At 38.9% G+C, this 15,924-nt stretch overlaps 1 protein-coding gene across 5 annotated transcripts in view; it reads left to right on the top strand.

Annotated features, from left to right (window-relative positions):
- Positions 1-15,924, top strand: part of LOC109373985 (dystrophin-like) — a 606,466-nt gene that overhangs the window by 202,870 nt on the left and 387,672 nt on the right. For all 5 annotated transcript variants that reach the window (XM_019628250.1, XM_019628248.1, XM_019628247.1 and 2 more), the window contains exon 6: positions 14,433-14,605. In XM_019628250.1, the coding sequence (XP_019483795.1) occupies positions 14,433-14,605 (173 nt within the window). The remainder of the gene's footprint in view (positions 1-14,432; positions 14,606-15,924) is intronic.

Here is a 15,924-nt window from a genome sequence, read left to right as displayed (position 1 = left end):
TTCTATCCCTGAGGCCATATTACAATTACTAATTTGTATTGTCTCATCCCTTCCCCTTCTCCTTCATCCCCACCCCCTCCCAACTAACAACCCTCGGTTCTTCCTCTGTGTCTCTGAGACTATCTCCATCTACTTCTCCCATCCATTCAGTTCCTTAGAACATGGATTCTTATCTTACCTCATCTTATCTTCAGCTTTACTCATGCTCTTCCCTCTGCTTCAAATTTCATTTTCCAACTTCTTTCCCGGTCAGCTCCTTCTCATCCTTCAGGTTCCTGCTCAAATATCATCACTTGGGTGACACCATCTGCAGATGTTGGTGACAAGGCTAATTATTCTCTGTTTCCAAGGACTATGTCCACTTTAACATTATTGCATGTTATTTGGGCCGTGTGTTTACTTAAGACCTTTGCAGGAGACTGTGGGCCTCTTGAAATAAGAAACTTACAGGTTGTGGCTCTATGAGTTTTTTTAGACATCGTTTAGGGGAGACTGCTATCTTTCGGCCAATCCACAGAAGGAAAAAATCAGAAAGCCAGAAAGGAACAGAACTCGGACAGAATCAGGCAGAAGGGTTTTCAGCGAGTCTCTTAATTTTCTACTCAGGATAACATTAATAATTAGACATTACCCACACTGGCGTCTCAGTCCCCTGTGTGTGAGGGTTTTTTCTGTTAAACTCTATATCAGAAACTCGAGCAGAAATTCATGACAACTATACAGTTCCTCTGTCCCTGTGTAAAGAGACTGGACCAAAAACAGTTGTCCATGGTAAAACCCCTATGGACAAGACCTGTTTACCTCTTCTTTTCTTGGGGTGACTGGGCTTCTTCATTGATACTGAAGATCAGTGACAGTGATGCAAGCCAATGAAACATTTTCCTTTTTCACTCAGGCAACTGTGAGGCAGGTTTTCACTGCCTCACAGTGAAAATACAGTGAGATATTACAATGTAGCTCTCATGTAAAAATTCTTATGAGATAAAATAATCTATAAAGACATCCTTTTCTCTATGCTTTCATTTTATTAAAACTTCTATAATTTATCTCCTGGGCATGGAAAGACCTAAGCCTTCCCAAAGCTTACTCTCCTAGTGATAGTTTTTTCAATTCTACATGTTCTCAGACGAAAGAAGCCTTGGCTCCTGGCCAGAGGCCAAGAATACCCTGGATCCGCCCAGGGTCTCTAGGATGTGCTGAGCTGAACTGAAGGCTTTGGGAAGGATTAATAGGCATACAATGGAGAACTCATGATTGGGTTTCTGGCCTCAGTACAGTGGGTTCTAGAAGTGAAGAAATGTCCCTTACTATTTTGCCAGTTTCATTTATGTCATGTTTCCTTTGGCAGATATGTTGGTGTTACCTGCCTTTATATGAAGGTACACAGGGTTATTCCTTCTTCCATTTCCTCATCCATTGGAAAAAAGAGTAATTTTGCTTTGTCCCCTTCACCACCCACCCTATTTCATGAGAGAAGAAAAGTGAAATAAGGTGAAGTAACTCCGTGGGCACAAAAACAAAACAAACAAGCGAAAACTCATTACACTCACCTGAAGAAGTAATTTGTTCTACTTGGTAGTAGACAGGAATTAAGTCACCAAAGAACACCAGGGAATCAGACCCAATTATGTCAGCAGGGCTTTAGTTAACATTATGATACTAGAACCTTCTTTAACATTCAAACTATGGACACCTAGAGTTTATTTTAAAGGTAATCTTTAAGCTTTAGGCACAAATGAATTTACTCACAAATGAATACAATTATGCCTGTGTGTTTGTAAATTATTTGGAAATTCTCCTGCTATTTAAAGTGAAAAACTGTAGCAACGTCTTAGATTTATTATACTGCTAACCTGTTCTAAACAGTTGCCTCAGTTGTAGGGTTGTTCTGTGGTTGTGTCAAGAAGATGTGGTACATATACACAATGAAATATTACTTGGCCATAAGAAAAGATGAAATGCCATTTGTGACAACATGGATGGATCTTGAGATTATCATGCTAAGCGAAATAAATCAGAAAAAGTCAAGAACAATATGATGTCACTCATATGGGGGATATAAAACTGAAAACAACAAAAGAACAAGACAAACAAATGAAGAAACAAAACTCATAGACACCGACAATAGTTTAGTGGTTACCAGAGGGTAAGTGGGGAGGGGGTGGTAGATGAGGGTAAAGGGGATCGAATATATGGTGATGGAAGGAGAACTGACTCTGGGTGATGAACACACAATGTGATACAGATGATGTATTATAGAATTGTATACTTGAAACCTATATAATTTTACTAACCAATGTCATCATAAATTTAATTGAAAAAGATACTATGAGGGTTTTTTTTGGTGGGGTAGGGGATGGAATAAAGTAGTTGTTCTGCATTTACAACATTCATAATTAAAACAAGCCAGAGGAAATTAGCTATGTGGCTGTTATGATTTCTGGTGTATTATCAAAACTAATTATGGCACTTTGCCATATGTTGTTGCCTTCTTCTTACATATCACTGTTGGGATAAGATGAGACTAGACATCAACTAATCACTTATTTCTAATATACAATCTTGAACTACAGTGATTCTCTAGAGGAAAAAAAATAGTTCTGTGGCAGAGAAATTCGGGAAATAAGAGCTTCTCTAACTCTTAAGTCTGTACATAAGCTAGAAAAACTGTAGAGATAAATATAACCAGATGTACATTGGTCCATGGGAAGATAGTTGCCTAATTTTAAGAATAAGAATGTATACTATTCATTTAGAACCATTCAAAATCATTAAAGGTATTAGTTCTGAGTTGACTAAGGAGAATAAATAAGTTAATACCTAACTGGAAAATAATTCCGTTGCCAGGCCATTCCTCTCAGAGCATCAGAGTACATTTCTCCAACCAAATATCTCACATATGCCTTAACGAGTTAATGATTGTGTTGCATTACAGGTAGCCCAAGTCAGAAGTTACTTGCTTTGTATTTGAGGGGTGGAGGAGAAACGGAGGGGGAGAGTTTAAAAGAACATAAATTCACCTAGATCTGTGCTCTAATCCTGTTTCTGCCACATAACAGCTATGGGATTTGGACAAATTATTTCACTGCTCCCAATTGTAGTGTCCTCAATTGTGGGATAAGAAGGATTACTTCAGAAAGTTGATGGAAAGGATTTATAAGGGGCGTAAGTATCAGTTTCCTACCCCGTTTCATCTCCCCACTCCACTCCCAGCTCTCATCGTGGCTCTGCAATAATAAACACGTTTCATTGTTGGAAAGACCCATCTGGTCTCTCCCAGATAAGGATAGTTCTCTTCCAACAGGCTGATTCCTGCACATAAAGGATAATATGAAACCAAGAGTCCCTTCAGCATTGTAGTCTTTTCATGGGTGGTTGTCTTTATGATTTAAATGTGCAATCTAAAGTTTAAGTGTGAGGGCCTTTCAAGATTACCATTGGCAGTGATCTTTTGAAAGATGTCTCATGTAGGGAATACTCACCGAATTATAAGCAATGAAGCAGTATAGCAATACCTGAAGTAATAATGCAACACAGTATAGGTTTTTGTATGGCTTTTAGATATATTAGTAAAAAAGAAAAATCAGCCTATCTGAGGGCTTGTTTTATCTTCCAACACCAGCATTATAAAGGCATGGCATTTTTTTTATAAGTGCTGAGCCAAATGGATACCAACATGAGTTCCCTACTGTGTCCATGGCATCTTAACATTTTTTAAAAATTTTTTATTAAAGTTTATTGGGGTGACAATGGTTAGTAAAGTTACATGGGTTTCAGGTGTACAATTCTGTAAGACATCATCTATATATCACATTGTGTGCTCACCACCCAGAGTCAGTTCTCCTTCCACCATAATATATTTGATCCCTTTTACCCTCATCTACCACCCCTTTCCCCCCTAACCCTCTGGTAACCACTAAACTGTTGTCTGTGTCTATGAGTTTTTGTTTCTTTGTTTGTCTTGTTCCTTTGTTGCTTTCTGATGCAGTGCTGCTCTGTCCACCCTTTCTCAGGATTTTATGTGCTTTAAAACTCACTCCCATAAACTTTACGAATTCATAATAGGGCATATTTTAGGTAGGAGTCTCCTGTGCCTGTGAGCAGCCTTGGTGTCATTGCTCTTGCTTTGTCATTGTAATGTATTTGGCACCAAGGGGTGTGTGTCTGTGTGTGTGTGTGTGTGTGTGTGTGTGTGTGTGTTTGAGGCACAGGATATATAATGGTTGTCTTACTCCTGGGGAAATTAAACTTAAAATATAATTTCTATCTTTAAAATGCTTTTGTGAATAATTATCACGTTGCCAAATTCTACCTTCCAAAGGTAGACAGAGCAAGAGAAGGATAAAACTGAATCACACATGCAGCTATTTCCATTATTTATGAGTGATCCATGACCTTAGGGTCCCTCTTCCTTTTCTTCCGCCCTGTTTCTGGAGCCACCGCTTTATTGGTTCATGAATGGCTTGTGCTAAACTTGCCTGCATTCTCTCCCTGCTCCCATTTACCCTGAAAACTGCCCCCTAAATGATCATTCACAAACACTTTTTTGACTATGTCACGCCTGTACACAGGAAGCTACAGTACAATCTTATCCTTATAGTATGTGATTCAATCTCCAGGGTGCATGCAAAACTCTCAATGGCTACTCTGTATCCTTTGAACCTCGCTGGTGACCTTTCTCAGAACTACCTCTTAGCTTTTGCTTACTGCTCTGGCTCCCATCCCTATGCATTTGGTAGTCATTTTCCTTGGGAAATGTCTTTCCATGCCTTCTCTGCTAGCAAGTTTGGAGTCATGGAGGAAAGTGAGAAGGGGACCAGAGGGACACAATTATAACGAAGGCCCTCAATACATCAGGCATTGGGTTAGGTACTTAGACGCTCTACCCATGTCACCTCATCTAATCTTGGCCAAAACCTTAAAAAGGTAGGTATTATGAGCCCTGAGTATCAATGAAAGAAAACAGGCTTTGGAATATTTTGTAATTTGCCCAAGATCATAAAGCTAGTAAGTGGGGGAAGTTAGAATCTAAACAGATCTCATGACAACAAAGGCTAGGCTTTTCCCACTATACCATGTTTTATCCCAATCAATGCATATGTTCATTACTCCCACCCTCTCCAGACTTGAAGACTTACTCATGCCTTTAAGTACTCTTTAATTATGTGGACATTTGTGACTCTCCCTCAACTGCTTCAAATCAGACCTCCCACCTCAAGTATAAGCTCTAAACATAAAAGAAACCTTAAGAAGTCACCCCCAAATCCTCCTTTGAGCCCTCATCCCCCTTTAGGAGCTGCCCTATTTCTCATCTATGCTTTTCAATAGTGCTGTTTGTTCAGTCGACCTCCCAAAGTCGTCTTATTCTTACATCTACTTCCACCTCTCCTCTGAAACTGTTCTCATCAAAGTGACCGATGACCTTCTTTATTGCCAAATCCAATAGACAACATTCTCTTCTAATGGAACTGACCCCTCAGCAGTGTTTGACGCTCTCCCTTTTGAAACCCTCTCCGCTTTCTTGGCTGCCATGGCACCATCATTTTTTAGTTTTCCTCCTGCCTCTTTGGCTGCTCCCTTTCTGTTTTCTTTGCCAGGTTAGCTAGCCCCTACCTGACCTCTGAATGTGGGTGCTCCCAGGCCCCTTTTTCTTCTCCTTCTTCTCTTTCTCCCTAAGTCTGCTTACCCATTCTCCTGGTCTCAGTATCAATACACTGAATAACCCCACATTCATAAAGCCGGCCAGAATGTCCCTCGGGGTTTCTCACATGTATTTGAAATCTCCCCTTTAATGCCTCACAGTCATTTTAAAGCATAACATGTGTGAAAATATAACACAGAACTGACTTTTCCCTCAGTTGGCACCATCTCAGTAAATGACACTGTTATTCACCTGCTGTTCAAGTAAAAAATGTGGACTTATCCTTCTCCTTTTTTCTCCTCATCTCACCCATTAGTATGTATCAGAAATCTAACACCCAAATTATATCTCACATCAGTCTACTTCTCGCCTTCTGCAATCGTCCTGGCCCAGGCCACGTTCTCTCTCACCTGGATTAGCAAGCCTGGCCTCCAAGTGGTCTACCTGTTTCCTCTCCTGCCTTCTGTCATCTCCACATAGCAATATAGTGATTTATTTAAAGCCTACATCAAATCATGTCACTATCCTGCTTTTAAAGTTTCTCTTCCTTTCCACTGCACTTGAAATAAAATTCAAACTCCTTACCGTGGGACTTCAAGACCCCACAATACCTGAAGCCTCTCTTACCTCATCTGCAGCCACAATTCTTTCCTGTAAGTTTTAGCCAAGACCTTTCCTGATGCAAAGCCTCCCCTTTTTACTTGGGAGGAATTCTTTGCCCTTGGGTTTTCCTATAACTGGTGTCTTCTCATCCTTCAAGGCTCAGCTGACAGTGAACCTTCTCGCGTAGGTGTTACTGACCACCATAGCCAAACAACACCCCCATCATCACCACACGCACACCATTATTGTCACTATAGCCACCCATGTGTTACCTTCAAAGCACCGTCTTACTTTATTGAACATTTGTTTATCTGTTTACCATGTGTCTCCCATCTATCCTATTTCTCTCTGTGTTTATCTTATTATGCTATGAGCATCAAGAGGTTTGAAGTTTGTTTTTTTCACCACTGCAGACCTAGATGATCATGTATTAAATATTTGTGGGAGGAAGGAAGGAAGGAAGGGAGGGAGGAAGGAAGGAAGGAAGGGAGGAAGGAAGGAAGGAAGGGAGGAAGGAAGGAAGGAAGGAAGGAATTAGGGGCTAGAACTACATCTTTCTCATATCATGTGTTCCCATAGCTCCTAATGAAATCTTAGACATACAATAGGCACTTAGTCCATGTTTGTGTATGAATAAATATGCAGAACATTTTTGCATTGTGACAGAAGACAAAGAAACTAGGAAAAACAAGAGGCAGAAGAGAAAAGATATTTATCATACCTCCAACCTAGTATATCTGAAATGAACTCAATTTTCACAAGTAATTCTAAGAAGAGAATAAACTGGAGGGTCAGACAAGGAGAGAAAGCATCAATGTGGTACCAGGGTTTGGGATTGCTTAAGGCAGTCTGACAAATGGGATTTTGCTCAGTTTCCTCTGGGGTAATCCACCCTAGGCCAGGCATTTTTAAAGATTAGATTTTTGAAATAAAGCTTTGCGCCTGGGAATGCACTAAAGCAGGAGAGCATATCCCTTCTCTCCACTGTTCTAGTGCTTAAGTGTGAGAATTTTCGAATGAGATATGAAAGCAAAGACAACAAACCCTGCAGGATAATAGTCTCCAAGGGGCTTAATAACAGCCATTTTTAAAGCAAAGTCTGTGGACTCCTAAATCCATAGCTGCTCGCTTAAGATGCATTGCGATGCAGTGGACCTGAAAACACACTCCTTATCTACCTAGAGCAACCAGGCTCCAAGCCAAATGGCAGTCCTCAGATTAACTCTTGTTTCTCTTGGGATGACAACTCGGCTGCTTTTTAAAGAATTGCAATGGCAACATATAAAAATAGGGAAAAAAAACAAAAACAGGCACACCCACTGTGAATCTGTACCCAACTACATTTCCTGAGCAAATTAGGAACCTCTGGTGGTTAGATCACAGTCCTTATAAGGTCAAGATTGTGGATCCAATTCCTCTCTATGGGTGATGCTCAAAAAATTCATCAGGGAGGATAATTCTGTGTCCTTTTGCTACTTTTAATTGCCAGTCCTTACAGACTGATACTTTTGTAACGTGCAATAAAAATGAATTACTTTTTTAAAAATTCCGAAAGCCAGACATACAAAATGCAAGCCCACACCTTTTATTTTTAGAGGGCTATAAACATTTCTAAAGATTTACTCTCAATTTCTGTTCTCATAATGGGGAGTGTGTGTGTGTGTGTGTGTGTGTGTGTGTGTGTGTGTGTGTACTCCAAAACCTCAAGTATTTAGAGCCCATCGTTAACAAGTCATTTTGGATAACCAAGCCAGGGGAGTTTGACTTTTGTATGTTTGTTTTTGTTTGGTTAAACTTCTTTAAAGCAGTAGCACATTTTCAGAATAACTATGTTGGATAAATTTATGTAAAGAGTTTTATATATACTGCTTTCTTCTTAGAGTTTACTGAACATAAGTCTGCTTTTTCTGGCTATTCAGCATCATCATTATTAACATTAATTCTTGTGCTTTGCTTTAAAACTAGGTGATGCCTTCAAGGGCTAATAATATATGTAGGGCTGTTCGTGTCCACACTGTGTGACCTTGGCCAGCTATGCACACCTGTGGCTTCTTTTACACCTCTCTGGTTCTCTGTCAGGTATTACTTCTCACTACTCTCTGTTTAGCCCTCAAGGATAACTTCCCGCCATTTTGGATCTTCCATTTCTGACCTTTTAAGTTCTTGGAAATCAGATCATCACTTTTTTTTTCTTAATCAAACTTATTTGAGTTAGGAAAAAATGATCAGTAAAGAGGAGCTAATGGCCTTGTCATTATTCACATACTAATGCTTTCAGAAAAGCATTAGTATGCGTCTATAATGAGTTTTTAGGGAAATTTGGTTACTTATTTTTATTCTTTGTGCATCTTTTTGTTTTGTTTGCTTACTTCTCAGCTGCATTCAAGATACGGAGGTTATTATTTGCTGAGTTCTTTTTTAGAGACACAAAATTCCATATACACAGGAAAAGAAATAATGTGGATGCTATTATCCATGATGTTTTGGAAGAGTGTCATAACCATTTGTTTGAATAATATAATAAAAATAAGGGTGTAGCACTAACTAATTCCTGGCATTTTTCTTCTAACAAAAGTTCTGTAATTTTTCATATTCTTCCCCAGTTGTCTTATTATTTATGGGCACCATGGGTCATTCTACTTGTCGAATAAGATAGTACAAATTTAATATTTAATAATCTTGTATTTGTCCTTTACTTCTCTTTATAAACTTTTATTCTCAGTGGCTCCCTAAAAGAAGACCTTTATTCGACTTAATTTAAGGACCTGGACTATATGCAATTTCTCCCTAGTGCTCACCGTCCGTTCCAACCAGGCTGTATAATTCATTGCCCCTCCTCATAAACCAAACTCATCCCCACCTTTCTGCCATTCCCATGCTGTTCTCCCAGCTTGGAATGCCCTCTGGCCTCCACCTCTCGCACTCCTGTCCATCCTTCAAGGCTCAGCAAGTCTCCTGACTTCATAAAGCCTATTTCTCTTACCTGATGTCCACATTGATTCTCTTATATTATAATAGAAACCCTTGCATTAACTATTACTTATTAAAGGCCTTTGTGTTCTGGATGCTGTTCAAAGTATTTGACAAAAATTATTCCATGTAATATTCAAAACAACCCAGCAGATAGGTATTATTATTTAATATGTAGTAAAGCCAAAGAGATTAAAGAGTTTTTAAACTTACACAGCTAATGAGGGAAAGAGAAAGGGGAGACTCGAACTATGTCTATTTAACTGCACTTTCCCATTAGTTTTCCCTGGAGGCTGAGAAAGGGGACTGACGACAGGAATAAGCTAGACTTAGAAAAGAAGGAAAAGTGTGAGATTTGAAAAAGCCCTGCAGGAAACAGGATGCTCCCTACTCCTAAAACTGCTACACTGTGAACATATTACTTGCCTCATATCTGAACTTTCTTGATACTCACAGGTGAAATTTGCTCCATAACTGTACAGAGCGTTAGGCTAGATGTTTCTTTGGAGGGAGGGGCTACATATTCTTTTTCCATTTGCACCCATTTTCTCAATTATTTTGTGTTTTCCCTTGTTGTGTCCACTGCTTCAGATCTGTTTACCAGTCTCCATATTAATAAGACCATAAAATTACACTTTGAGCAGTGAAATCATTATTCTGCATTGTCTAATGGCAGTGCTAGATTTGCTGAAATGTAGGCAGGAGTAGTATTAATAGGAAAAGTTACTAGGGAAAATTTAAAAATTAGCAGGAAAACCTCAGAGGTAGTATTATCGAGTGGTTAAGAGCGCAGTCCTTAGAGTTCAACGGCCCGGGTTTGACATCTGGCCACATAGTTTATTAGCTGTTGACCTTGAACATTTTTACTTAACCTCTGTGTAATTTCATTGCTTATACATAAAATGAAAATAATAATAATGCCTACCCTAGAGGGTAACTGAAAGGATTCAGTGAGCTCATATATATGCAGTGCTTTGGACAATATCTGCTATATGCTACTGCTTTTGTTTCTGTTGTTATGCAGCAAATTACCTTTTTGCTAAAGGTAATTAGAAAAAAAAACTTTCTTTCTAAAGACTACAATAACAAAAAGAAGAGAAAAATTAGAAAGCATATCCAGAATGTGGTGACTGAGGCCGGAGTGATCTTTCCTAGTTAAGTCAGAAGTGAAATGAAACTACTTTAAAAAATCTGTGAACGTTACTTTTTGTCCAGATTGGCTGTCCTCAGAGAACTCCCCTTGATTCTCCATCCCAACATCCTGCTTTTTGGTGGCCCCTGTGCCTAAGGTTCATCTTCAGATAAATGCCATCATGTAGTTTCATGGAAATGTTAGTGTGTTCCTTCCTGCCTGCCCTTTCGATGTCTCCTCCCCGCTTAGGATTCATGTTGCCTACTTGTACTGAAAACTGTCCACCACAGCATGCCAACCTCCTAAAAAAGCCCTGTGTTCCTCACAGATACTCACCTCCATTTTAGAGCAACCTACCTGAGTCCTGTAGCCTGCCGTCCCCCAAGGAACATGGCCACACTACGTTTATGCTGATGTGTCAAGCCATTACTTAGCGTAATGTGCACATGGCTCTCAGAGACAGCAGAGCAAATCGCTGATGGGAGAATTTCTGTTTCTGGCGGCAGGGATGTTTCATAGTAAGGAGATCTTTTCATTGTAAACAGTTTTTGCTCATAGGTCATCCCAGAACCCCAGTCTCAAAATGAAAAGTGAAAAGGGTAGTTGGGATTCCACGTTTTATTCAGACTAAATCAATCCACGTGAGTAAACTTTTTGAAGCAAAATCAGTAGTGCTATCTTTCTATGTTCTTTTGCCTTAACAGTTGGTTTCCCCCCGCCCTTGCGAGTAGTAGTAGCCTTGTTCAGCTCGAAGGACTACTATCTATTACAACCAATGCTTATATCAAATGGGGCAGTGGAGACAGCACAAGATCTTCTCGAGTCAAAAGTACTGGATCCATTGCCCGTTCTGACCGTTACAAAATATGTGACTTTAGGCAAGTTAGTTAAACATCTCTGAGCCTCAGTGCTCTCTTCGGCAAAACAGAGAAATTATGTACTTCACAGAGTCAGGAGGAAGGGTAACTGAAGTGGCCTATTTATAAGTGTTTGTAAGCTGTAAAACCCTTTACTGCACATGTATCGTTTGTTGCTCTAACCCACCATCGTGACCTAGAGAACTAATACTGAGCAAGTAATAATACTGAGTGAGAGTCACCTTACTGCTAATGCTAAGACTTTACTTCTGAACTTCCAAGGGGAGAAGTTTTTACCCTAGTATGATATCTGTGAGGTTTGGCAGGAAATACTCATCAATATTTTTTTGGTAATGTGAGTGAATTAAATAAAAAGTACACAGTAGATTTTCAGAAAAGTCTTTCTCTTGCATTTCCCTTATATTTTCTGTATTGCTAAGACTAGACAAATAATCAGTCCTCAATAAATACCTGTTGGTCGATTTTGTATTCATTGTTTTTTTTTTTGATGAGACAACAAAGATGTTTATATGCAGTGTAATTTAAATAGGAAAGACAAAGGTAGTGAATTCATGAGTCAACATCCTAGTTATGCTTGAGCCATCTCTCATGTATTCAGCAAGGTGTTGACGACTTCATGATATACATAATCTTAAGGAACTGTTGATTGAGCCTGGGTCTCTGCTATAAATGCAGGGCATAAGAATTCCTTTAGAATTCTTATAATATATAAGAATATATATATATTTATATAGAACATATATATTCTAATATATAATAATATAAGAAGCACACTAACATTTATACGCATCTTAATATAAAAAGCTGATTGTGTTAGTCACAATATCTCATTTTCTGAAACAACTAAAGGTTTGGTTTGAATTCCCTAAGTGTGTACTCTGAGGCAAAGTTTTAGGTAGTGTACAAATGAAATACAACAAAAAGGAAAATACAGAAAAAGACTGGTATAATTATCTGGGTAACGTGGATCTGTTTGGTTTCCATTCCTGAATTATTTAGGTAAATTAACTTCACTTTTTTGCTGAAGGAGTGGCAAATTCAGCAGGACATGGTTTTCCATGTAGGGACACAAACAAAATGGATGTATAGCTGATTAAACCCCATTTTTGCAAGAAGCCCAATACCAGTTTTCCATCACATAAGCTAGTTTGAAAATCAGGCTATTTCCTTCTGGAACATTGTTTTTTGATAGAATAGAGATAGATGATACTAGATCTGCTTTAGTATTTCCCTTCTTTCAACTTCAGATGTGGTTCTATCCATATTCCCCTTCTTCCAGTCAAAGAAAATGGGACAGAATTCTCTTTAGGGCCCATCAGGGATAGTTTGGCTGCCAAAAATGGTGACAGGAGACATTCCTTGTCCATCTACCTTACCTCTGCAACGTTCAAAATTCTGCATCTCTGAGGCTGTGACTGAAAACCCAGGCCAGTTCTTCAGCGTTTCGAACATGTTATTGCTGCCACTTTTCCCCCTCACTTGAGAAGAGTCATTTAATTCAATTTTAGAAAGAGAGGGAGGGGGGGAAACAACCTCCTAGTCACACCGGTCAATCCAATTGTTCAGAGCTTCAGGATGAATTTTTCAACTTGTTGAACAGAAGCATACACATCTCTAAATGCAAGTCAGATAATGTACAAAGCCTCCATTCATTGTGTAGGCAGAAAGGAATGCTGGTCCCCGGCAGCTCTCTAAGGAATGTTCTTCTGGCTTTGACTGTTCTGCTGGGAACAAGGAGGGAGGCACATATAGAAAATGAATTTATAATGTCCCTGGCTCATCATGGCAAAATGATAAGAAAAGTTGGCTGTTTCATCTAAACTGTCAGTTGCATATTCCAGGCCTCCTCCCTTTGAGGTCCCTCCCACATCCCCAGGCCTGGCTACCGTTTAGTAGGGAGTACAAAGTGACTGTTGATTATTATTGACTGGTGAGGCCTGTGCTCCGAAATTCATTCTGTCAACAGAATGTAAGCAAAGTTGGCATTTTAAAGCAGGGCTCTTTCAGTTGCTGGGTTTTCTCAGGATTGCTATGCAACAGGATCAGTGCTGTAGTCCCCGGTTCAAGCTGAAAATGTTACACAGGAAGACATACCATGTAAAGGTCAGATTCTTCTGCTATGATAATTTTCTTGATCTGTGTATATACAAATGAGGTTGAATGCATAACGTCTTATCATAACTCTGGTCAGGGTCCTCTGGACTTTCCACCTGTCAAGCCTAAAAAGACAATGGTATTTTAAATGGGAAATCTTGCTAATAAATGTATGATGCTGTAATAAATGTATGATGCTATAATACCAAGGTGAAGTTAACGTGTCTTTTCAAGATGATTCTCTCCTATGGTAAAATCCTGTTAATTTGGTGGTACTATGGACCACGTACAGCCTTGTTTATTAGTCTCTCCATGCTGTTATGGTCAGAGTCAGTTCTACAGGTTACGATGTGCATGGAAAATATGACTTGACCCATAGTTTAATGAAATGATTGGGACTGGAGTGTACTTTATCATGGAATTTTATTTCATATTACTTTTGTAAAACTGTATAATCTGTCTGTGGACTAGAAGATATAACTTATGACATTTGTAAAGTTATAAATATAGAAGGTGCCAAAACCATGTATACACATTTTAAGAAAGGAAAACTGTATGAATATTGTAATACTCAATATATACCGATGACGAAAGATGAATACAAGTCACGTTTGACTTCTGCAATTACAAGAGGTGATCAAAGTGGTTACCATCAGCGTCCAGACACTTCTGATTACGGGAAACTACTGCTTAAGCAACATTGACCAAAGTGTCCACTTGTATACATTTTCTTGGCACCCCCGGTATATTATGTTCTAATTCATAATGTCAAGGAATAAATTTATTATGCTTAAGAAGATGCCCACTTTCAATCTACATAACATGAAGAGATAACACACCAAGAAAAGCGAATTGGAGGTACATCTTTTTGTTAGTTGGCTCAATTGAAATGTCTTTTTAAAATAGCTACCGTTTATGTAGTGATATACCTTAAAACAAACTTATATCTTTTGTTTTTTTATAATTATAAATATAATAGAAATTCATGTCACATTCCAACATTTGAAATGTCTTTTGAGCTAGTAGTTTATTTTTCACAGTTCTCCAAATTCGTATTTGTAGCAGGTCTCTTTTGCTTAGTAATTCTGCACGTGTTCTCTTTCCTGTCCTGTAGGACCTCCAAGGAGAAATTGAAGCTCACACAGATATCTATCACAACCTGGATGAAAATGGCCAAAAAATCCTGAGGTCCCTGGAAGGTTCTGATGACGCAGCCCTGTTACAAAGACGTTTGGATAACATGAACTTCAAGTGGAGTGAGCTGCGGAAAAAGTCTCTCAACATTAGGTAGGAAAAGATCAGGGGCCAAAAAAGCCAGAAATGAATCAAAATGGCAAAATTTCCCTCATTTTTCTAGCACAAGTAGCTAATATCTCATGTTTATGTAAATCACCCAATTTCAAAATGATTCATTTTATTTTGAATAAATGAATCTTTCATTTGCTTGGTATTGAGATGATACTTGAGGGTTCAGATTAGATTAAAGTGGTTATGTGTTATAACCAGGGGAGAGCTGCATATTAAGACGTTAGAATGAATTTAAATGAGGAACACGGCTAGCCTAATTTCATAAGAGTTCTTTCTTGGCTTATCACTAGGTTATGGGGAAAGGGATAAAATTAACTTACACATATCATGGAATTCTGTCATTGGCATTATTCTAAATGTATAACAGAAGACATTCTTTAAATACTGTAACGCATTATAATTAACAGTTTAGAGGAGACCTTCCCATAGCTCCCACAGCTAAAGAGAGATTATATCAACTTCCCGGCCTTTGCTTTCTCTCAGATTTTGTTACCACATCCGCTGTAGGCTAAGCCTGTAGCTGTTATATACGCACCTATTTTGTATGTTGCCTCTTCCTGTATGTCCGCTTCCTCTTGAGTAGCTGAGGGATGTATCTCAGCATTGTTATAAGGAGAGCAGGGTGAAGCTCTTGCTGTACCCATTTTACAATAGCTCAGTGTGGGAACAGAGCAGGGACGGGAAGTGAAATGCTCAGTGTCCCCTAAATGACGGGAAGTCTAGGGAGTGGACATCAGGCTTCCTGCTTTCTGAGCAGTTGCTTTTCCTAACTCATGTCTTTTTATAAAAATACGTTGTGCTTTCTTCTATGTTTAGAGGAGGGAGGGCAGTCCTGGAGGGAGGTAGAAGAGGATGAATGGACTTCATAATAGTTACGTGGGAATGCACTGAACAATGGGAGGAATGACCCCCTCTAGGCTGTAGACGTTATTCTTCTTTGTAGTTCTTCTAAATTGCCCAAGCCTTTGACATACGGCATATTTACTTCTATGATGAGAAAAAAATAAAACTGCAATTTATTAATTCAAAAAACACTCTTGGAAAGATCTGCACTTAATATGAAATAATAATAATAATAATATTATAATAATAAATAATAGGAACTAACATATATGCATCACATACCATGCAAGATCATGGGCCCTTTATAGTTCTTGCCCCATTTAATGCTCCTCTCATCAGCCCTAAAAGATTGATTCTGTTATTATCCTCTGTTTATATTGGAAGAAAGTCAGGCACAGAGAGGCTAAATCACTTTCCCAGCGTCACTTAGTCAGTGGCAGATATGAGATCTGGGG

Source organism: Hipposideros armiger, unplaced genomic scaffold (genome assembly GCF_001890085.2).
Source record: "Hipposideros armiger isolate ML-2016 unplaced genomic scaffold, ASM189008v1 scaffold_768, whole genome shotgun sequence".
NCBI classification, from domain to species: domain Eukaryota; kingdom Metazoa; phylum Chordata; class Mammalia; order Chiroptera; family Hipposideridae; genus Hipposideros; species Hipposideros armiger.
This window is presented reverse-complemented; position numbering and strand designations above follow the sequence as displayed.